The sequence below is a fragment of the Meles meles genome, chromosome 21, assembly GCF_922984935.1.
Source record: "Meles meles chromosome 21, mMelMel3.1 paternal haplotype, whole genome shotgun sequence".
NCBI lineage: Eukaryota > Metazoa > Chordata > Mammalia > Carnivora > Mustelidae > Meles > Meles meles.
In genome coordinates this window covers 15484223-15508008 of record NC_060086.1, presented here as the reverse complement: position 1 = coordinate 15508008, position 23786 = coordinate 15484223, and the positions used below count along the sequence as shown (strand labels likewise).

The 23786-nt window shown below is 55.6% G+C and overlaps 1 protein-coding gene across 2 annotated transcripts in view; it reads right to left on the bottom strand.

The window, feature by feature from the left end:
* Positions 1-23786, bottom strand: part of MAD1L1 (mitotic arrest deficient 1 like 1) — a 309358-nt gene that overhangs the window by 118660 nt on the left and 166912 nt on the right. For both annotated transcript variants that reach the window (XM_045993575.1, XM_045993577.1), the window contains one exon: positions 11986-12042. In XM_045993575.1, the coding sequence (XP_045849531.1) occupies positions 11986-12042 (57 nt within the window). The remainder of the gene's footprint in view (positions 1-11985; positions 12043-23786) is intronic.

The window sequence follows — 23786 nt, the reverse complement described above, 5'->3', positions numbered from 1 at the left end:
CACACCATCACCTTGGACGCAGCTGGACACAGACACGCACAGCTTCAAGGACAAGGACTGTCCCGGGTGGAAAAGGAGACAGTGGGGCCAAAGGCACAGAGGCATCGAGAACATGGACACATGGGCAATCAACCACTGAGAGCCTCACATCGGAGACCCCACTCGCTCAAGTCAGGGAGACAAGCACGGGCTGGAGCCACCCCAGACATTCATGTGGACCCCATGTGGTCAGAACTCCAGACCACCAACCGGCTGCCAATCCCCATCAGTCTGATGTGGGAAGAAGGGGAGCAGCAGGGTGAGAGTGTGGTGTGCATGGGGCAGGAGGACCCAGGACAGGACAAGGTCTCTGGAGTAGGTCACGGCTCAGGAGGCCCAACCACTTCTCAAAGTTACTGCTCATCCTCCCATCAGTCTGCAGAGATTCATGGAATATTCATATACAAGTGAAAATCCCCTCTACAAGCCAGAGATTAATACAACAAAGGCTGGCTGGCCTCCCAAAAGGGATCAGAAACCTACTATTTACCCAAAGATTCCACACCAGGACTCACTTCCCAAGCCCTCTGAGGGGAGATCTGCTTGGGCTGCCCCAGGCAGAGCTCACACCAGCACTCCCGTCTCCACCCCGGCGGGGACACTGGGCCGAGTCCACAGGATACTCAGCACCCAGAAGCCAGGATGAGAGCTGGGGCCACAGCCTACAGACTGAGGTCCCATCCACACAGCCACAGGGGCAGGAAGGAGCCCTGACCAGACCAGGGAACAGGCCTAAGTTGACCCTAGCCCCGGACAATCGGGCAAAGGCCTGGTATCAGGAAGTACTCAGTACATCAAGTGTGATTTTCTGCAAATCTGTGTTCACAGAAGACTCTGAATCAATGACATATGCCCTGGCACCTTCTGGAAAAAATGCCCAGTGCTCTAAGTGAGGCCAGGTGTATAACAGGCTAGAGGGAAGAGCTGGGCCAGAGGCTCCCACCGTCATGGCCGCCTCTGGAAAACTGGAAGGCTGGAAAGCATGAGGCCGGCCTGCTGGCTGTCCCAGCCTGCTATCCCTGCTGAGGAGGCAGAGTGAGGAGCGCGGGGTGACAGTGGCAGCCAGACTCCATGGAGCAGGGCGCATGCAGGGTACCCCACAAGTATGCGGCACAACCCTGACAGGCAGATGCAGGACAGGAAAGACCTCTGGACCAAAGACTAAACCAGGAGAAGGGACAAGAGGGAAGAGCACCTGCTCCGTCCAGCCAGACTCCAAAGCCCCTCACTCATGGGGCACCCAGCAGAGCACCCCAGAAGGCCAAGGCCCAGGCCTGGTGATAATTAGCCCCCAAACTAGCACTGACCCAGAGCACCCCAGAATGTCATCAAGATGCCACCTGACAGATTGGACAACTTCTAAGGAGCCTCACTGCATTCCTGAACGAAGCTCACATGGGTCTGTGGTATCCACCCAACACAGGTGTCAGAATGAGCACAGAACGACTTTGAAACAGTCCACATAACTGAATGCCATACTTTCAAACATCAAGTAGAGACACATGGGGAAAAAGGAAGACCGAGGCAAACTTTGTAGAAACGTAAACCGCAACGCTGGAAATAAAAATGCACAGGTCACTGTGCTGGAAGATAAGGTCAGGAAGGCTGGAGACAGCCACAGGAGCAATTCGCAACGAGACAGAGAGAGGGGCAATTTTCAGAAAGTTGAAGAGCACACGTGGCCTGGGGCACTAGTCCCAGCACCCCAATTGTGGGTAACTGGACACTCACAAACGATGAGGACAGCAAGTCCATGGAGCTCAGAAGTGCAGAAACCCCAAATAGAGGCGACACAGCAAAGTGCGGCGAGGCGCGCCGTGATATAAACCGTTCCCCTCAGGGATGAAGAAACCACTGGAAAGTAGAGAGAATAGGTGAGTTACATGAGAAGGTCAACGGAAACAAGGCAAGTCCGAGTCAGTGGGAAAACCCCTTCACGGAAAGGAAAAATCATGGCTACCGAGAAGTGAAGCTGAACAAACCATCAAACATTAGCTAGACTGACGGAGGGAGAGATAAGGGCCCATCTGCCAATGGCAGAAAAGGGAGCAGAGTCACTGCTGCTGACCTTAGCAAGTAAGAAGGATGTTCAGAGTGTCCTGGGGCAGCTGTCCACCAACAGTCAGGCCACCTGGACAAGTCAGACCAACTCCTGGAAATGCACAAACACCAAAATTGACTCCAGAAGAAGTAGAAAATCTGAACAGACCCGTGACAAGTGAGGATGCTCAATGAGTAACAAAGACATGCCCAGGACCAGATGGCTTCACTGGTGAATGCTACCAATCATGTAAAAAATTTAACACAGAATTTCCAAATTCTCCCAAGCAGTTAAAGAGGAGGAACACTTCTCAGTTTCCTCTATGAGGCCAGCATAACCCCGAAACCACACCCAGAGGAGGTACCACATGAAAAGGAAATGAAGACCAAGAACCCTTATGAACCCAGGCACACAAAACCTCATCAAACCAGCAGCTAGCCCCACTGGTGGCACCTGAAAGGGTCACACACCACGACCAAGTGGGCTTTCTACAAGGAATGCAAGAATGGCTCAACATACAAAAATCAATTAATGCAATGTACCACGTTAACAGAATGAAGGAAAAAAACCTCACTATCATCACAACTGAGGCAGAAAAAGCACTTGACAAAAATCCAACACCCTTTCATTATAAAACATTCAATCAAGTAGGAGAAGAAGGGAACTTCCCCATGCCGATAAAGGGCATTCACTGACACCGACGGCTCGCATCAGCCTCTGTGGGAAAGGACGCACAGCTTCCCCCTGAGATCAAGAACAAAACAAGGATGCCTACTTCCAGCACTGCTATTCGACATGGCACGGGAGCCGTTAGGCAAGAACAAGAAATGAAAGACCTCCAATTGGAAAGGAAGCGGTAAAGCTATCTCTACTCACAGATGACATGATCTCATAAATTGAAAATCCTACAGAATTCACAAAAACTACTGGAGTTAAAAGAATTTGGCAAAGTGGTAGGAAACAAGATCAACACACAAACATTGGCAGCTTGTCTGAATATCAGCAGTGAACAATCAACAAAGAAACCAATTCCATTCACAAGAGCATCAAAGAGAAAAAAAAAACTTGTAAGTGTAACCAAGGAGGGAGTACATACACACTGAATACTATAAAACACTGCTAAATCAGAAGAAAGTTAGCCTGAATAAATGGAAAGACATTCTGTGTTCATGGGTTGAAAGACTTAATGCCGTCCAAGATGGCAATCTTCCTCAAAGTGATCCGTAGATTCAATGCAACTCCTGTCAAAATCCTCAGTGTTTTTTGCAGAAATGGGAAAGCTGATACCAAAATTGATATGGAATTACAAAGACCCCAACAGCCAAGAGCCATGTGAAAAAGAAGAAAGTTGGAAGATTCACATTTACTACTTTCAAAACTTACCATAATGTGACAGTAACCAAAACAGCATGGTGCTGATGAAGGGCCGACATGCATACCAAGGGACCCAAAGGGAAATCCAGAAACAAAGCCAAGCATCTATGGTCAAATGATCGTCAACAAGGGTACTGACACTTTTAGTGGGGAGACAACAGTCCTTGAACAGATGGTGCCGCCACCACTGGATGTCCACAGGAAAAAGAAGGAAGGTGGACCCCTACCTCACACCATCAGAACGATTAAAACCCAAGTGTAAGAGCTTAAACCACAAAACTCCTAGAAGGAAACACAGGAGTAAATCTTTTATAACCCTGGATGTGGTAACAGTTTCTTAGATATGACACCAAGAACACCAAACGACAAACTAAAAAAAAAAAAAGACAAAATGGACAAAAGCCAAAACCATGTGCACACCAAAAGACATTCTCTAGAGGGAAAAACCCACAAATTACTTATCTGATGAGGACCCAGTATCTATAATTTATGAAGAACCCTTAGAGAAGTCTTGAAACTCAATCAAAAGATTTTGAAAACTTAAAAATGGATAAAGGATCTGAAAGCACAATTCTCCAAAGAAAATATACAAATGGCCAATAGGCATGTGAGGAAATGCTTCATCCACATCACTAGCATCAGGGGAAATGCAAACCAAAACTACAGCGACATGCACCTCATACCCACCAGGACAGTGACAAGCGTTCCTGCCCCCTCTCTCATTCCTGATACTGGTAATGTGTGTCTTCTCTCCCTTTCTTCTGATAGTCCGGCTGCAGAGCCCCCAGAGTATGGTCTCACATACAGAACTCACCGCCGAGCGTGAGACCCAGAGGGTGGGGGACTGATGAACACTTCCAGGTGGAGCTCTCTGGGGGTCTGGACCCTGAGCAGAAGCGGATGAGAGTGGAGTGCCGTAGCGGCCCAAGCACCGGGCACAGACCTCCACGGCAGCATGCCAGGGTCAGCGTGGACCAGCCTCTGACCTGCCTGTTTCCTCTGGTGACAAAGTCCTTCCCTCCTTGCAAGGAGGCCTGGCCTGCCAGGCTTACTCACAGCTCCAAAGCGTCATTAAACTTTAATGCTAATGGTACTCAAGGCTGGCTCGCTAGTACAGCATAACCTTTAAATAGAGACTGTGTATTTCAGTTTAATTTGGGAGGATACACAGTTTGCTCCCAAGGGCCTTACCCAGTTTCATGAGGCCACAACCAACAGGAGGAGCAGGGAAATGTGCCTCTCCCTCGACACGATCCTAATGAACCCAGCGCTCGGGAACACCAGAGGAAGGATGCTCGAACCCCTCATCTGTTCCATCACTTGCTCCCGGGACACACAAGGGCCCACTTGGGCCAAGGACCACAGGTGGTACAGACGGAGCCAAGGTCTGCTGCATTCCAGGATTCAAACCGGGCTTCTCCCCAGAGCCCAGTCAGGGTAGGTGACTCAGATGTCCCAAAGACACAACGCTGAGGTCAGAGTGGGAATCCTGGTCAAAGGCCATTTTTCTGCTCAGCTCTGGCCCATCATGCATCCAGGAGGTCCCTGTGGTGGCTGCTGCTTCCTGGGGAGGGGTGAGGGGGCCGAAACAGAATGCCCTCATCATGTTCCATCCCTTCCAGAGGGACACACCTGGTGTGACAGGCCAGAGGCCACAGGCAGCCTCCGGTGGCTCTCCTGGGCATTGCCTCATGAGCACAGCTGGTCACCTGGGCTGGTACATGCCTGCCTACACCTCAGACAAAGCAGCCAAGGTGGAGAGCACTTGCAAGCACAGTGCCCACCCTCCAGGAGCCGCCCCCCACACCGGCACACCCACTAAGAAAGAGGACCCAGCGGGCAGGCTGGACAGTGCCCCAGGGGCCATTGCACTCAGAGCCAGAGACACTGGCCAGGGCAGCCCGGCAGCAGGTGACAGGCACATGGTGAGAGAAGACAGGAAGGCTCCAGAGACACACTTGGAGAAATCCAGGGTTTCAGCTGGAAAAACCAAACAAACCAGAAACAAAGCCAGACGCTGTCCTGCTCACGTCCACCTGGGTCCCTGGAGAAGGTTCTGCTGCCCCAGGCCCAGCTCTGCGGAGGGGGAAGCCTACCCCAGGAACACATGGAAGGAGGCATCCAGGTGCTGCTAGCGGGTTCCCAGGACTGAGAGCAATGTGAGAATAATGGAAATGATCAAACACCTGGGGAGAGGCTTAGCAAGAAGCGTGTAAGACGCATGGGAACAAGGGACCAAGCTCCAGCAAAAGCCATGAAGACCAGGGGGACTGAGCCATGGCTGGCATCATGGATGGGAGGTCAGTACTGCACAGAGTCTATGAGCACAGATGGCAGGATTCTTCTGTGAGACCTGATGAGCTAAGTCCGAGCTTCAGCCGGGACAGAAAACTCAGAGAGGTGAGGCCTTGCCAGTCACTCAACATGCTACAGCTCTGGGAACTGCACGTTCCTCTGCTCCAGACAGGAACAAACCAAAGTGCTCCCTCCACACTGGGGAGTTTTCTTCTCCTTTTGTGTAGGGATCCAATTAAGAACCAGAAATTATACTATTAGACATTCATTTCCCAGGCTAAGAAGCCATCTTCTCCGGAGAGTGTCCCTAAGATGCAAATGGATTTTTTTAAGGTACTAAATCACCAACCTCTTGTTAGGTCCTTGCAAACCTGGCAAAACCAAAAAGACCAGCCCCCACCCCAGGCAAGAGGCCCAGCAACACAGGATGCTTCTGAGTCTGCCTCCAGTCGCTCGGTAGTCGTCCCTGCAGGACGGCGCTGTACACCAAAAACAGCTGGCGTGGACCCATTCCACAGTGCCCACTGGCCTGATGCCCACCCGGCCACTCACTGCATCTGTCCCCCCGTCGGAATCATGGCCAGGTCATAGGAGGGTCTGCAGCGAGGACTCCAAGACACGGTCCAGTACAGCAGCGAGCGTGTGTCCAGCACATGCGAGCACTCCGTACTCGGTGGCGACGGCATGATTCCAAGCAGGGCCACAGTGAGGATAATGGCTGTGGTGACAATCCTGTGCCCACAATGAGCATGGAATGGGAGGGCAACATGTCCTATGAAGGGACAGCAACTGGGGGAGGCAGAGGATGTTTAGCTTGATGCTGAGGGAAAACTCGGGCCCGCCAGACAGGAACACATTCCGGGAGGCAGAAACAGCATGGGGAGACGGGGAAGGGTGAGGGAAGCAGTGCACAGAGCACACAGGGGCCTCAGTGAACACACGCATGTGGAAAGGCGTGGAAATTCCAAACGGCCGCCGGGAAGTGTCATGTTGAGGAAACATTCGCCGAATCCGACCGATTTACCACCAGCATGCAGAGCTGTCCAGTCCCCGGCGTGCGACCCCATCTCTCCCTTAGGAGTTACATCTTAAGATGCAGGACCATCGTGGCCAAGGGCAGAGAGCCCCAGGTTGGCCTTTGCCAGGGTCCAACGGGGAGCACCTTGAGGAGGAAGGGACCCAGGGCTAGACTCTGGACTCTCACACGCTGGGGCTCAGGGGACAGACGAGCCAGTGTGGCGAGGGCAGCCAGCGCCATGCTCTCGTGAGCCCTGCCCGAGGGCAGCCATCAAGGGACAGCAGCTGGAAACCAGGTCATGTCCCTCCATTACCCAGAACCTTCCAGCCCTAGGCACCTGCTGGGGACTCTGCTCTCAGGGGCAGCCCTGCACACTGCAGGTCAGCTCGACGCTAACTTCTGCATATACTTCACTGAGGCCTTCTCCCTCCATCCCTACAAATGGCTTCCGGGCTCCCACAGAGCTACCCCAGGCACTCTTCCCTGGGGACCAGCACTCAGCAGAGCCACTCTGGAAGGCACACACAGCTCTGGGCATTGGACACTTCCCAGAAGGGGATGCTGACCACATGGCCTGTACTCACATGGGTCAGTGCCGTCAGGAACACAAGGGACAGTCCCACACACTTGGGAGTCCTGAAGGCCCAGGCAGAGGTGTGCGCCAGCAGCAAAGCCACTAGGGCTGGAACTCACTGGGACCCAGGCCTCCGCCTCCTGCTGAGTAAGTGACAACAGGGCCACCTAGCAGGGCTCCGAGAGTGGACATGTGCAGAGCTCTTGGAACAGTGCCTGGCTCCCCATCAGGCCCAGGGAGCGTGCAGTAATAAACCGAACCCTCACCGTGGGTATTCGGGGCATTTGAGAACCACCCAGCCTACAGATACCCACCCCATGTCAACCCTACTGCACGTCGAATGCTCACTCCGTGCCGGGCACTGGGTACCGAAGACACCGGGGACGTGGCTTGGGTGTGGACGAGGCAGCACTACCACTCAGGGCCTCCAGCCGGCCAGCAGCCCCACTCCCTTCAGGGAAGGCCCACCTCCCGCACGGGGTACCCCGAGCCTGCAGGACAGCCAGGCACGTGGCCAGCATGCTGGGCTTTAGCAGCAGGTGACACAGTCAGACACTGCTCTATGTGCGCAGAACCCTGCGAGGGAACAGGCCAAAATCCGAGGCTGCCACCAGCCCTGGGTCCCTGCATGACGTCCCCCGTGTGCCTGTGTGACTCCCCCACCACAGACGAAGTTCTCTGGTGGCGGTGGGGGAATCTTCCAACCTGGGCTTGGTTGCGTAGCAGGATGGATCCGGGACAAGAAAGAGTCACTGTCAGTCACAGAACCAGGAGATTCTTGTAATAATTTTCCGGAAGGCAGCTGGCAACGCTGGCAGGCTGCGATAAGGCCTGGTTCTCGGGCGGCAGGCACATACAGATGCCGGCTGCCAGCACTGAACAATGGGAGTGCACACAACTCCTCCTGAGCTTTCCCGGCACCCCCCACTGCTCTCACGGTCCCACACACATCAGCAAGGCACACGCTAGGGTGCACAGCCCCTCCGCAGAGCTGAAAACCGCCGCTCACCGGTATCTCCGGCCATCTGTGCACCAGCCCCTCGGAGCCGCTGCTGGCACTCTGGGATGGAAGCTGTGGGCTGGGAGAGGCCGCACGGAGGCCGAGGGCTGCAGCCTCGTGGACGCTCCTCAGCCCGTACGACGGGCATGCCCTGCTGGGATGTGGTCACTCCATGCACGCCCCAGGAGCATCTGCTGCAGCCAGTGCACGGATGGAACTCCTCCCGCCAGCGCCCTTCCTGGCTGACCCACCACAGGCCTGCGCTGGCCAGTGCAAGCCCACAGGAGCCAGAAGGGGACACGGTACTCAAGGCAGAGGACAGTGTCATTACCCAGAGTCGTGAGGGGTGTCATTCCCCTTAAGTCGGAAAATAAATCTTTACTTCCTGCTCCCTGGGGTATATAAAATAATAGAGGAATTTTAATAGTTATAATCAAAAAACTCATTTCTCCAGCCATCGCTGGCCATGTCTAATTAGGGTGAGGGATGTTAACGATACAACTATGGCCCAGGACATCTTTCCTTGTGATATTAATTGCATTTAAAGAGAAAAGACTGAATTCTGCCATGCTTCCTAATTAGCATACATTTGCTAATTAATAACAGAAAGGCAAACGGTCTTTGTCTTGTCATCTGCAATTAGCTACAGATGTTTAAATTCTTTTTTCTCTCTTCTCCTAAAGAGTGAATCAACTTAGGACCCAGAGACAGCAGGCTGGGACAGGTGGCATAGGAACCAGGCCGTCCCCAACCCACCTGGACAGAGGCTGGGGAGCACACCTTCCTGCGGTGTAGGCGCCCTCCGCCACACCCATTGCCACAACTGTCCCGAAACAGACTGAGGGCCACAGAGTGAGACCCACAGTGGCTTGGTCCCCGTGTCACAGGGAGCTCTGGCCACGGACCCTGCCTTCGAACTGCCACACCAAATAGGGTTTCCAGCAGGGCCGGACGCACTTCCTCACGGGCTGCGGGCCCACCTGGGCTCACTGCCACAGAACGCAGAGGTGCCGCCGGGGAGGATGGAGGAAGAGGATGGCCCAGGGGCCTCTGAGGGAGTGCCTGCTATACTGCACTGGGTGCTGCTGCTAAGCGGGAAGCAGAGAGAGAAGAGAAACAAGTGGGACACAAGCTCAAGATGTGACAATCAGGAGGCAGCCACCAGCCACAGCCCAGCTCTAAAGGAGCCAGCGTCCCTTAGACGTCCCGCCTATGTGTACCAAGCACTGGCACCTCCAGGCTCCAGCCGGAAGCGCACTGGGGGAAGAGCCGGGTCCCCACCTGCCTGCCCGGCTCTGCGGGGCTGGAGCCACCAGGACATTTCACCCAAAGCTCCCCAACGAGCGTGTTCCCCAAAGGCCCTGCAGCGCTGGGGAGGGGCCCCTGAGTGGAGGCAGGGGCGCCAGGTCTATAGCGCTGTCTGCCCTGGCTGACGTCAGCAGCACCTGGGCAGAAGTGGGCCCCCCACCCCACGAGTTCCAGTCTAATCGGTCTAGAGGTGGAACCGGGCTTCAGTATGCCAGGGCTCAAGGGAGCTTTACACAATGAAAAGAAACGTCATGGGCAGAAAACAAGGGAACACAAAAGGTGGGAAAACTGCCCTCTAGCCCCACATCCCTTGGGTATCCCCACGATGAGAAGCGGCGGCCCCTGCGGCCCTACCATGGGAGCTCCTGCCCTTTCCAAACCCCAAGGGGCCAGGGAAGGAGGGCTGGCCTGCGCTCAGCACGACTCCATCTTCATTCCGCCTGCCTGTGTGCATGGCATGGACACATACCCTCGGGCACATTTCCCTTCAGGTCAAAGCCGAGGGGACGATGCATGTTGACCCACACGTCAGGGTCTCCCCCTGGCTTTCCTCCCCCCACCCCTACCGTGCAGGTCTAGAAACAGGAAGGCCGAACTGCAGCCCCAGGATTGTCCCCACCCACAGTCCTGTTAGTCATGCACACACACGCGAGCTAGTCTGTGCAGTTTACAAAGTTTCCTACCCCAGGCTCAACGGAGGCAAGTGCCCCTGCCGTGCCCCGCCAGATGAGGGCGAAGGCTCTACGTGGAGCATGGTGGTTCCCTCAGTCAACAGTGACTGCCCCTGCGGAGAACTCAGACACTGCGGGGACGGGATGTGCCCTTGGGCCCTCATGGCAGAAAGAGTGGGCTGACTTACAGATTGAAGAGTGTGTGCGTGGCATCAGGACGGTGCTGCGGGGCTGCCTCCCTGCTCCTGGCAAGTGGGGCCGCACGTCCCAGTGCTGGAGTAGCCTGACAGGGCTCGAACCTCAGGCTCTACCTTCCTGGCTAGGTTTGCTGGCTCCAGAGGACCCACACATGCCAGGAGCCTCGAGGGCTTCAATATGGGAGCTCACACCCCCAGGCCTAGGCACCCAGCAGCCAACAGCATCTCAGACTCCCATGCTTATCTCCTGGCTTGCCCTCCCCAATCTTCCCATCCCACGGGGGACTCCCCTACCCACTGCCCAGGCCATCCTTCCATCCTTGACCTCTGGCCTCACACTCTAACGAAACTGTGTCTACCTTTGGCACGGCCGGTCTGTCCAACGCCCATCATGCACCCCACCAGTCAGGGGCTCTGAGCACAGCCAGCCTCAGGCTCCCGGGTGCCGGTGCCTGGGCCTCATCCCCTCCCATCCTCAGGCCCCTGCCTCACCAGGGGGCAGGTTTCAGGTCGGCTTGGCCCCGCCCTCCACTACAGAGAGGTAGCGGCGGCAATAAGACACAACTGGACAGCCTGAGGTGGAGGGGGCGGCTGTAGGATGGATGAAACACACCCAAGGACCGGACACGCCAACCCGTGGGCCACTCCTGTGTTGCAGGTGAAGGCGACCTGCTCAAGGTCGGGGGCTGACAAATGACGACTGCACACGAGGAACCCCGACCTGTGACGTGAGTCCCTGAGCCCGCCCCAACCCCAACTAGCTGGCGTGTGGCCTGGGGCAGAGCTGCCCCCACAGCACCTCACATGTGCCCTGTGGCCCCCCTGTGAGCCTGCTGGCTGGGTCCCCACAGAGAGCAGACCACAGGCCAGAGCAGGAGGCAGGGCCTGCAGCTGGAATGGAACAAAGATGCATTAAAAGCAATGCTGTCTGTCCCCCAGTGGTGGTAAGGGAGCCTCTCTCAGTGCGGGGTGCCCAGGCCAGGGTCAGCCCACCCAGCCCTGGAGGTGGCCTGAACGTGGTCCCAGAAGGCAGCATACGGCCACAAGGCCACCCGGCCAAGGAGCACACCTAGTGCCCAGCAGGACAATGTGGGCTGCAGGGCCCCGTGGGCGTCTGTCTGCACACCCTATGAGGTGGGGCTGCCATGGGCCCAGAGCCAGGGTACTACCAAATAACCACCTGGACGTGGGGGTCAAGCGGGGATCACAAGGGTTTTCACACTGGCTCCATGTCAAGCAGGTCAGGACGCAGAGCAGAAAGGGCACTGGGGTCCCCACATCAGAGTCCCTGGGGACCAGGCTCCAGCTTCCAAGCCCCATGCCCGTCCCATCCCCTCCTGCATTTCTGCGAGGGGACATCCTGTGACCATCAGGGACCCGCAGGGTTGCGCCTGACAGAGATATGATTCCTTCAGCGCCCACGCCCTGGGCTCCCTGTGGTCACAGAGACCACCACCAAGAGACTCACCATGTCTGCTCGTTGCTTCTGGCCTCCCAGCTCCTCCAGGGCCTGCGACAGCTGAGCCTTCAGAACAAGACAGAAAGCAGTTGTCAGTAGGCCTCCCTCTGCCCCTCTCCACTGCCCCTACCACCCCACTGCCTGAGCACAGGGGAGGCCTTGGAGGCAGCGAGGCGGCCCGGGGAGGGGGGTGGAGTGCTGGGAGACACAGTAGGAAGTCCACTCCCGAGCCTGCTGCCGGAAGCAACAATGCAGTCACGGGCGCAGAGACGCTGCCGTAGAGTGTTCACACCCTGGCACAAGGAGTACAAGGCACGCCCTCCCGCCAAGCTCACACTCCGGAGGAAGCTGTGGAGCTGACATGTCCAACAGGGCCAACATCAGGAAAACCCCTGACGCCCCCCGACCACTGTCCCCTAAACGGGTCTTTAGGATCCTCCCCGGGGGCCTGCCCCACCCCAGGACGGAGATGCAAGGGAGGTTCCTGACCAGGGACAACAGCAGGGCCAGGCCAGGTCCCGGCGACACAGGCAGATACTCAGGGGTGGCCGCCCTCCCAGCCTGGCCAGTGCAGCTGGCATGTTACGTCTCCACAACACCACCACGGAACAGGCAACAAACCAAAGTCCAGAGCCGCCCACCAGCACCCAGGGCCGGGTTCCCAGGCCCTCATCACTGCCGTGTGCCCCTGGCCTCAATGCAAGAAGCATGGTGAGCAGCCTGCCACGGGTCCTGCGTGGATGCCTCCTGAGCAGCATCAATCAGTCCAGGACACGCCATGCACAGACAGAAGCAATCACACACCTTTCCCAGAAAACAGTGAAAACAGACGCAGCAAGCGAATTGTGAGGCCACTATCTTACGTGCCAGCAGCCACCTCTGTGCAGAAGCATTAGGGACACAGGCGCGGAGGTGACAGCTACAGAGTCCGTGCCACCACAAGGAACGGCCTGACCCTGGGCAGAGACCAGAGCAGCCTGCAGACTGGACACGCTGTCTTTCCTAGAGTGACAAGCAATGGACATGCAGAGGTCACGCACTGCCTCCGCGCTCAGGGCACCGAGTGGCGCCCTAGCACCCAGCTCCCGAGGCCTGCGGAAGGGCGGCTGGAAGGTGGTCGCCAACGAGGCCGGCGGTGTTGGGTCCTTGAGCTAAGGGAGACCTGCATCTTGTCGCGACGTCTGGGTGCACCCACCAAGCTCCCTAAGCACACCCACTCCCAACACGCCAGCCCTGCCAACGAGGCCGGGGCTCCTGAATGCTCGTCAATACCTTGCAAGGCCACGTGACCAACATTCCCAGGAGCAGAACTGAAAACACGGTGAACACAGGCAGGATGGGAATCACTGCCCCAGCAGTACAGTCTGCTAACCCCCCAGCCACAAAACCAAGCCGAAAACCCCAAACCAAACACTGCTCATTAGGCCCGAGTGCAAAGCTTCATGCCATAGCCCACCTGCCTTGGCCTCACCTTAGGCCAGGCACAGAGGGATGGGCACAGCTGTCAGGTGGGTGGGTGGAGGGCTGGCGGGGGGTGCAGGTGGGCCAGTGGGGGGGCTGGGGAGGGAGCCCGGCAGGCACTGCAGAGACCCCTCTTGTGGGCAGGACATGACATTTGAAGGAAGACTGAAGGAGGAAGCCAAGGGAACATCCACGCTGCAACTCAGGGCCACCTGGGAGAGGCCACATGCACACTCACAGGGATAGGACGAGAGTCGTTCTGCATAGCCAGGACGTGGCCCACCTGGGAGCAGAAGCGGCTCCCACCCTTTCAGGCTGGCATCTGTGAGTGGCTTGTCAAGGAGAGGGGAGCGATACAGGCTGCCCCCCAGGTGGAAGGCCCTGGGCAGTGTGGCCACCTGCCCCCACACCACACGGGCTCCTGCTGGGGATGATTCCCACCCCGCCCCCAACACCACGCGGGCTTCTGCTGGGGATGACGGCCACCCCACCCCCCAACACCACACGAGTTTCTGCTGGGGATAACCCCCACCCTGCCCACCTGGTCAGCAGCAGAGACAGAGCTACAGAGCAATAACGAAAACCACATGACAGAGAAGAGGGCACAAGACAGTTGTTTCCCAGAGGGCAAAGCACCTGTTCCAACGAGCATAGGGACAGGCCAGCTGAGGTCTGCCATGAAGTACCAGCCCACACCCATCTCACCAGCAGAGACAAAGAACTCGGGGAATCCCAGCCATCGGGACAGACGGCAAGGACTAAAACTAGGAAACCGCTCTGCGGCATGACTTGGGTTTTGCCTGAAGTCTAACATGCGTCCCCTCTCGCTCAGGGATCCCACCCACGAATGTGTTCACAAGAAACCACGGAACGTATGCCCAGCTGCGCCGTGGCAGCCACCATCGGGAACTGCCTGGTGCTCCACGGCAAGGGGTTAACCCACAGGCTGCGGTGTGTCTGTATGCCCAGTGGTGACACCAGCGTCCCCACACAGCCCTCGAGTGTGAGGTCAGCCAGGAATGGAGGAAAGGCCAGGGCTGAGTCTGCCCGTGGGCACATCAGGTGTCAGCCAGGCTCCTGCACTCAGACTCGGCAAACAAGCCACAGAAATGGAGTGGTGACCACCGACCGAGGCAGTCTGGGCAGCAGAGGGCCCCACTGCCAGAACTGCAGATGGGTGCAGACATGTCACCATGGTCTCTGCACCGACGCATGTGAGCAGGGGCGCGCAGACCATGATGAACAGGCAGAGGCTGATCCAAGATGCTCGGTGTCCTGCTCAAGATCCCAGTCCCTGCAAGACAGAGATGCAGGTGGCATGCTTCTCCAATCCTTGCACGACGCGGGGCTCAGAAACAGCACAACTTTGACAGACACCCGTGAGGGCTGCAGAGATCCCAGGGAACTAGAAGAGCTGGCAAAAACGGGGCTTGGAGGAATGTAGGGAATGGAGCGTTGGCCTGCACCTCTCCGAGGAAGTCCCACCTCGGGGCAGCTGTCAGGAATAACGCCGCCCGGGGGTGAGGCCGGGAGGCTCTGCCACCCTCCTTCTGGCCAGGCCAAAGGTCCCATGCTGTGCAAGGGTACCTGTCACGCTCAACGAGACAGACACTGACAACTACTGTGTCCCACACAGGTGACAGGAGAGCAGAGGGTGCCCCCCCACCCCCAAGGTGCTCCACCAGGAGGACGGAGTTACAGAGAAGTGTGCCCACAGGCAAGGAGGGATCGCTGTGGCAGACCGTGTGTGTCACGCCCTGACAAGAGGGAGGCTGGAACACAGGCCCCTGCACCCTGGAGGACGAGTCAGAGAGGAGGCAACGGTCCATTCTGCTATGTGAAGGCAGAAGTTTCCAAGAGCAGGAAGCACACCATCACCGAACACCACCCCACAACCTGTCTACGGCCCCCTAGGAGACCCTCTGTGTCCAGGACCCCAAGCATGTGGAGGGCTCAGGCTGGGAGGCCACGGGGTGGGGTGCTGACACAAGCCCACAGCCGAGGAGCCGCATGACCAGGGTGTGGGATGGGTAGGGGCAGGCAGCATAGGGTGAAGCCTCTTGCTGGGTGGGCTGACTGTCCTCACGGCCAGACCCGTGGGTGTGGGGCGGAGGAGGGGGTGGTGTGTGCCCTCTGGCTCATGCACACGGGACAGCTGGAGCCGAGGGAGCTGGGGAAAGGGGCAGCAGAGAGGTTCCCAAGGGACTGAGTCACCCTCACCCAGACTCTGGCAGCCTTCACTGGCTGCGTCTATGCATTATGGGACACAGAGGCCACAGGGGACCAGGAGAGAGGACATGCCTACAGGGCCTGGGTCTACTGGAGCGGTCAGGCACCTGCCAGCTCCCCCACCCCCCCACCCTGAGGCTGCTGGTGACAGCCCATCCATCCACTGGGCCTTAGCTTGTCACTCCTTCCTGCGGTACTGTCCCTACAGGTGTCACCCCCCTGGAGGGGCAAGTCCGGGACAGCTGGGGAACAGCTGGGAGCAGGAAGCAGCATCTGGCCAAGGCAGCAGGCGGGCCCGGGTCTGCCCACGGGGTGGCCTGTGTCTGCACAGAAAGCCACTCGTCAATGAGAGCAGCTGCCGGCCAGGCTGGCATCTGTCCGGCGCATTCTGCCTGCCTCCGCAGGGACTTACTCCCGCCTCCCCCTTGAGGTTTCTGCTATGGCCGGGCTGCCACCTGAGCAGGAGAATGCCATCAGACCTTCCGGACTTGTCAGCCACAGGTGGCAGGGCGCAGGCCGCATCATCTGCAGCATCTGTCCCACTCACAACATGCAGGCTCTCAGGCCCACCTGAGACGCTGAGGCCTCAGGGAAAGCCAGGCTCACACCCAGAAGAGGAAGAAGGTGCACCCGGAGCCCTCAGATAGGTGCACGAGGTCTAGGGGGCAGGTGGCAGTGGTCACTGCCTGGGTTTTTGTACAGTCCGAGCAGGGCCCACGGACCACAGTTTCAGGACCCCAGGAAGGGCTGTTTCCTCCCTGCAGCCAGCATTCACGCGTCGGAGGCTGGGTGGAGGGCTGGAGGAACCCACGTGTGCCCCAGATGTGGACTCAGATGTCACTCCTGTCATCCAGCCTGGCTCCGCACCCCAGTGTCCTCACTGGGAAAAGAGGGAAGGACGTATGCGACTAGCACGCTGGTGTTCGTCCTGCACATTGCGGGGTCCGGAGGTAATGGGGGACTTCTCAGGCCCGAGGCTTACAGAGGGGCTCAGAAGGGAGGCTGGGGGCCAGGGAACAGCAGACTGGCTGGAGTCACCATCCCCCGGGCCCGTCACAGCTGTGAGGCTGGAGCACATCCTGAAGGTGCGCCGGCAACAGCGTCGGGCGGCCCAGGCCCTGAGCTGCAGCCCTGCCCAGCCGACCGGGGCCTGCAAGGCAGTGGGGCTGGCTGGAGTGCGGATGTAGGAAGAGGGACATCGGGTGCAGGGCCCAGGCACTCCCCAGAAGGCGGGAGGTCCAGGAGCACGTATCAGGCAGACAAGGCTGCCCACGAGCCACATCAAGCCCAGCAGCTCCCACAGCCCTTCATGTTCCAGAGATGCGTCCTCCAGCCAGGCCTGCAGGGGGCCACTGCACTCAGATACATGTTCCAAGCCCACGCGCCACGTGTGACAGGTGGAAGCTGCGCCAAGACCTCGTGTGGCTATTTTTGTCTGGAGGTGAGAAGCTGCGACAGAGGATCAGCACCCCGCCGGCACCGGAGCCCGGGCCCAGCGGAGGGGCCGACCCGCAGGCCAGGACAGGCAGCGGGAGAACGGGCTGATGGGGCTGGGGAAGACGCAAGGGCACTGAACACAGTCTCCACATGCCTTACAGAGAGAAGCGGGGAGGCGCGAGCCCAGGGAGGCCAGGGTGCGCCCTAAGTCACAGACTGCACGGAAGGAAGGAGACAGAAGCCTCAGGCCTCTACTTCCTTTTCTCTACTTCCAATGTCATTTGTGACCAAGCAGAAGGAAAAAGGAGACACCGACCAGTCATCGGGCCCTACCCGTGGTTTTTGTCTGGCAGAGGCCCCAAAGAGCCCACCCTGCATGGACAGCAGCCACAAGACAAGCTTGCTGCCATGCCAGCGGTGGGCTGCTCCCGGGGCCCTGTGATGGCCCAGAGCCCGAGTTCTGTCAGGTGACCCTGGCTGCAGTGAGGCCCGTCAGAAGGAGACATCCATACCCCGAGGCCCACTGCTGCTGTGACCCAAGCGGCCGACACCTCTCCATACGCAGAGCAAACCCAGGCACCGTGAGGCTTTCCCTGGTGGTGCCTCGGACCCGGTGCAGGGCTTGGTCCTTCCAGTTCAGCGGGCCAGGGGCCCTCACTGGGGCAGGGCTCTCGAGTGTGACTGGGGACCAGTGTGGTCAGGTAACCTGGGAACTTGCCACAGGGACAATGTTTCAGCCCAGCCCCCACATTCCCAGAGTCACAGCCTCACAGGGAGAAACCCACAGCCCTTCATGCCCTTTGGACATGCACCAAGTTCAAGAACCACTGCCACAGAGGTTTAATTTGGAGACAGACAACAAAGAAGCCAGTCCCAAAGTCACCGCGTTCCTGCTCCAAGACAGGAAACAAAGGACTGGCCTGGGACATCTGCAAGGTGTGGGGCAGGAGTCTCCACTGTGACTCCACAGATCATGGGCGGAGACGATTATCCACGGGGGAGGACAGAAACAAAGAACTGCTCTGGAAAGATAAAACTGACAAAACTTTCACAAAACTCAGTAAAAATACACACACACACACACACACCCCTGACAGAAAATCAGAAACAAAAAAAAGACGTTGCAACAGATAATATAGAAATACGAAGGTGCGGAAAAAACTACTAGTGATGATTCCCAATCTGCAGAACAACCTGAAAGAAATGGACAGACTCCTAGAAACACTCAAGTTCTCAAGAATAAAACCATGAAAAGGGACGCCTGGGTGGTTCAGTGGTTAAGGTCTGCCTTCAGCTCAGGTCATTATCCCAGGGTTCTGGGATCAAGCCCCACATCAGACTCCCTGCTCACAAATAAAATCTTGGAAAAAAAAAAAAAAAGAAGAAGAAGAAGAACAAACCAGGAAGAAATAGAAGATCCAAACAAACCAGTAACAAGTAAGAAGGGTGAATTGGTTATAACCAGGTTATAACCAGGACCAGCTGGTTTCACCGGTGAATTCTACCAAACAGCTATTTAAAAAAAGAAAAAAGACTTGTTCATTTATTTATTTGCAACAGAGAGAGTGAGCATGCCAGCATGAGCAGGGGGGAATGGCAGAGTGAGATGTAGAAGCAGGCTCCCCGCTGAGCAGGGAGCTTGATGCGGGGCTCCATCCCAGGACCCTGGGATCATGACCTGAGCTGAAGGCAGACGCTTAACCAACTGAGCCACCCAGGCGCCCCTCTGCCAAACATTTAAAGAAGAATTAACCAATTCTTCTCAAACTCCTCCAAAAAACCAGAGAGAAAGGATCATTTCCAAACTCATCTTGCGAGGCCAGCATTAGCCTGATGCCAAAGTCAGGCAAAGATCTTACAAGAAAACCAAACCACAGTCCAGTATCCTGATAAACACAGACACAGAAATCCCCAAGAAAGTACTAGAAAACCATTTTCCACAGCACATTAATAGGGTCACAATGTGTGTGCATGAGTGGCTCTATTGGTTGAACATCTAACTCTTGATTTTTGGCTCAGGTTGTGATCTCCAGGTCATGGGATTGGGAACCCCATGTCAGGCTCCATGCTCAGCACAGTCTGCCTAGGATTCTCTCTCTCCCTCTCCCCCTACCCCTCCCCTCCACATGTGTACATTCTCAGTCCCAAATAAATAAATTAAAAAAAAAAAAAAGAGGGTCACACACCATGACACCATAACTGAGTGGGATCTATCGCCAGGATGCAAGGATGCACAAATCAAGCAATGGGATGCCCTACATTAATGGGATGGAGGATAAACATCATATGATCACCTCAACAGATGCACAAATAGCACCTGATACAATTTAACATGCTTTAATGATAAAAATCAATTAGGTACCAAAGCACAGTGCTTCACCATAATAAAGATCACACAGGACAAGCCCACAGCTCACATCATACTGAGCAGTGAGAAGCTAGTGATCTCCCCATGGGGTCAGGAACAAGACAAGGATGCTCTCTCTCCACTCTTATTCAACATGGTACTAGAAGTCCTAGCCAGAGCAATCAGATAAGAAAAAGAAGTAAGAGACATCCAATTCTGCAGGGAATTAGTAAAAGTGTCCCTGCAGGTGACGTGATCTAATGTGTAGCAAACAAGACTCCACCAGAAATCCTTCAGAACTCACCAGTGAATTCAGTAGAGTTTCAGGATACAGAATTGACATGCAAAAGTCAGGTGTGTTTCTATGCACTAACAATGAACAATTCAAAAAAGAAAACAATTCTATTGCAATAGCATAAAAAAAAATTAACACACTTAGAAATAGATCTATGCAAGGAGGTGAAAGACCCGTAGACTGAAAGCTATGACACTGATGAAAGAAACATAACGAGACACAAATAAATAAAAAGATATTCTCCACGCTTATGAATGGGAAGACATACTACCGTTAAAATGTCCATTTTATCCAAAGCAAAGTATAGATTCAGTGCAACCCCGACCAATATTTTTTCACAGGAACAGAAAAATGAATTCTAAATTTTGTATAGAACCGCAAAAGACCCTGAGTAGCTACAGAAATCTTGAGTAAGGAGAACAAAGCTGGAGGCATCACACTTCCTGATTTCAAACTACCATAAAACGGTTGTAATCAAACCAGCATAACAGCCTAAGAGCAGACACGCACACCAATGGGACAGAACACAGAGCCCAGAAGTAAACCCATGCATATATGCTCAACTAGCACTTGACAAAGGTGTCAAGGATTTGCAACAGGGAAAGAACAGGCTCTCAAGGGACCATGTTAAGAAAACTGGACATCTACGTGGAAAACAACACTAACGGACCCCCAATCTCACATCACACACACAAAATCAACCCAGAACAAAGACTTGCAATCAGAAAAATCCTAGAAGAAAACAGAGGAAAAGCTCATTGACGTTCACCTTGGTGACTGACTTCTTTTAATCTAACGCCCAAAGCACAGGCAACGAAAGCAAAAATAAACTAGTGGGACTACTTCCAATTCAAAAGCTAGTGCATAGCACAGGAAACCATCAGCAAAACTCAAGGCATAGGAGAAAATACAGAATGGGAGGAGATATTTGCAAACCATCTATCAGATGAAGGGTTAACATCCCATACATGTAAGGAACGTGTGCAACCTGACAGCAAAAAAAAAACCAAACACCCAACTCAAAGTGGGAAAATGATCAACATAGAAACTTTCCTAGAGGATGCAGACGGCCAACTGGCACATGAGAAAGTGCTCAGCAGCCCTTACCATCAGGGAAACTCACAAGAGGACCATGGTGGGGTCTCACCTCACGCCTGTTCATGCGGGGATCCCCAACCAGACCCCGGCGCTGAAGGGGATGTGCAGTGGTGCAGCCGCCACGGGAAACAGTACGGAGGCTCTTCCGAAGATTAAAAATAGAAATATGACCTATGTGATCCAGTACTCCAACTGCTGGAAGCATGTCCACAGGAAATAAAGTCACTCCCGCAAATCAGTGCCTGCACCCCGCGTTCGCCACGGGACCAGTCGCAGCAGCCAAGACCCAGGAGCAGGCGCAACGCCCGCCAGTGACCGACAGATGAGGAAGCGAAGAAGCCGTAGCCCCCACCATCTGCAACAAGATGAACGAACCTGGAGGACATCATGCTAAGTGAAAAATACTTACGACAGAACCAGAAAGAAAAACATGGCGAAACCTCACTTACATGCAGAATCTGAAAATGCTGAACTCACAGAAACTGAGAAGAGAAGCACGACAGCCAGGGGCAGAGGTGGGAGGGCCGGGGAGGTGTGGGCGTCTGCTGGCACACTGCCGGGTGGGAGCTGAACAACACCTGGAGACCTCAAGCACAGCCCAGTGACAGGATCAGAGCCAATTACACTGCCCCACGTGCCTGAAATGTGCTGACGGCAGATCTTCGATATTCTTGCTACAGGAAAAAACCGGCTGGGCTAAGTCAGGTGATGCAGGGGTGACCAGCTGGACTGTGGTGGTCACTGCGCCGTGGGCACGGACACCCAAACATCACACCGTACCGCTGGATGAATGCAATCCATATCCGCCACTCCCGCCCCTGGGCAGTTGGGGTGCCAGTCTGCCAAGTCCAGTGTCTGCCCTTCCCCAGGGGTCCAACAGGGTCAGTCCCCAGCCCCGAAGGCCAGGGTTCCCCTGATGTGTCCGCATAGAGCCTGCCACCAGCCCTACTCCCCCACCTCCTGCCTCGGTCCTGAGCACGAGAGCCTAAGCCTCCACCCAATACCTGTCTCCTGTGGGTCTCCCTGCCCATGCACTTGGAGAGCACTCCCCATAGAGTGGCTCGTCTCACTGACCCCTTCTCATCTCCCTTTGTCCATCATACAGTGACTGCCTTTCAATGCTGTCTACAGATTTTTCACTGTTTTTTGTGTTTTTTTCATAGGATAGTGACCCCAAGTTCTTCATGCAAGGATAGTCAGTGGCTACTTTCCTAAGTAGGAAAAGTGGGCCCTTGACCTGTTTAACTACCCGGGGCTCCTCCGGAGGCCAAACCAGCCCTGGTCAGGGCCAGAGGACCCGAGCACTGTCATCGGGCTCTCACGAGAATCACTGGAAATTGGGATTTTCCGCATACCTTCATGAAGCCAGCAGCACCATAATCTGTTTTAATTAAATAAATCAGAAAAACAAATCAGGCTGATATGTGGAATCAGGGTGGCGTGAGCTGCATATTTATAGCTCTGTCGACACAGGAAGGTTCGTGACATAGGCTACGAACTTCTGCAGCCGCTTTATTAAGTGGAATAAACAAAATCCATGCAAAACGGCACAAACTTCACCAGAGACACGCTACTGGGATTCTCCCAATCTCAACACTTCCAGCTTGTTCCACTGAAACGTGTCTGCCGGACTCAAAACGTGCTCCACATCAGAACAACCTGATTAAGCTGAAGGAGCGAAAGGCAGCAGCTTGCAAGGAGCAGGGAAGCTTGTCAAACTCCCAGATCCCCCACCTTCCCCGCTAGTGAACAGAGGGACCCCTGGAGCAGCTCTCTCCCTGCACCTGCCCGAGGGCACCTACCAAGCTGGCTTAGCCCCCCCACCCCACCATGGGGGCTTCACAGCATGCCGGGGGTCCCAAGAAGAGTGGGGCTGGAACAGGCATCCTGTAACTACTGCCGGCACCCAAATCCCGCCTGTTTTGTCAATAAAGTTTTATGGGCACACACCCATGTCCACGCCCACCATTCACAGAGGGCCCGAAGCTGCTTTCAGCAGCCACACACAGCTGAGCATGTGGCTGCAGAGCCCACAGAACGTACTGTCTGGCCCTTTATGGGCAAGGCCAACCTACCAACCCAAGTGAGAAGACACAGGAGCTTGGGGTGAAGGACGGGGATGGGTTGGGGGAAGCCATGGCAGAGAATGGGAGGAGGGGAAGGGAAGGCATACAGGGCAGCCATGAAGGCAGAACACAAAACAAGGAAGGAAACGAAAGGAAGCAGCAGCAGCTGTGGGTGGGGAGCAGAGAGATGCGCACAGCCCGCACCTATCACGCATACCTGACTTCCAGCACGGCCATGTTCTCCCTCTCTGTCCCCCTGGACCCTGCCTTCTAGACAGGCAATCCATCAGGCAGGCGGGAGCTGCGGAGAGGCAATCCGCCTCGGTAATCAGACCCCGAGGCTATGGGGGTGTTCTTCCTGCATGCACTTTGTGGCTCCCCATGGCCCCGAAGGCAGCTGAACAAAACAAGCAACACTGGGGGCTTGCCAGTGAGTACTCGGAGCACCACTGCTGGTCCAGGGCCCGTGTGTGTCCCCCAAGCGATGGGTACATCCGTGCAGTGACAGAGGTCTTGCCCGCGAGACACCAAGGAACCTTAACAACCAGGTTCTACGAAGTGATGTAACTTGTTACTGTGTGTCCGTATGTAATGCTCAACTAATACACTTCTGACAGGTCTTTCAGGGCAGTGTTGAAAGCTCTTGAGTTCCTAGTACTCAAACATCGCTGTTTAATAACCAAGAATAGGAAACCCTGACCCAAGCCCTGGAGAGCAGCACCCCATGGCCCACAGGGCCTGGGGTCAGCACATGACCAGGGTGACCCAAAGAGTAGGTTCCAAGTTGGGGTGCCCGCACCTGCCCCCAGCACCAGCGTGCTGACCCTGCCCAAAGTGAACGAACAACTCCGCTTGCTGAGCCATGGGTCTCTCCCAG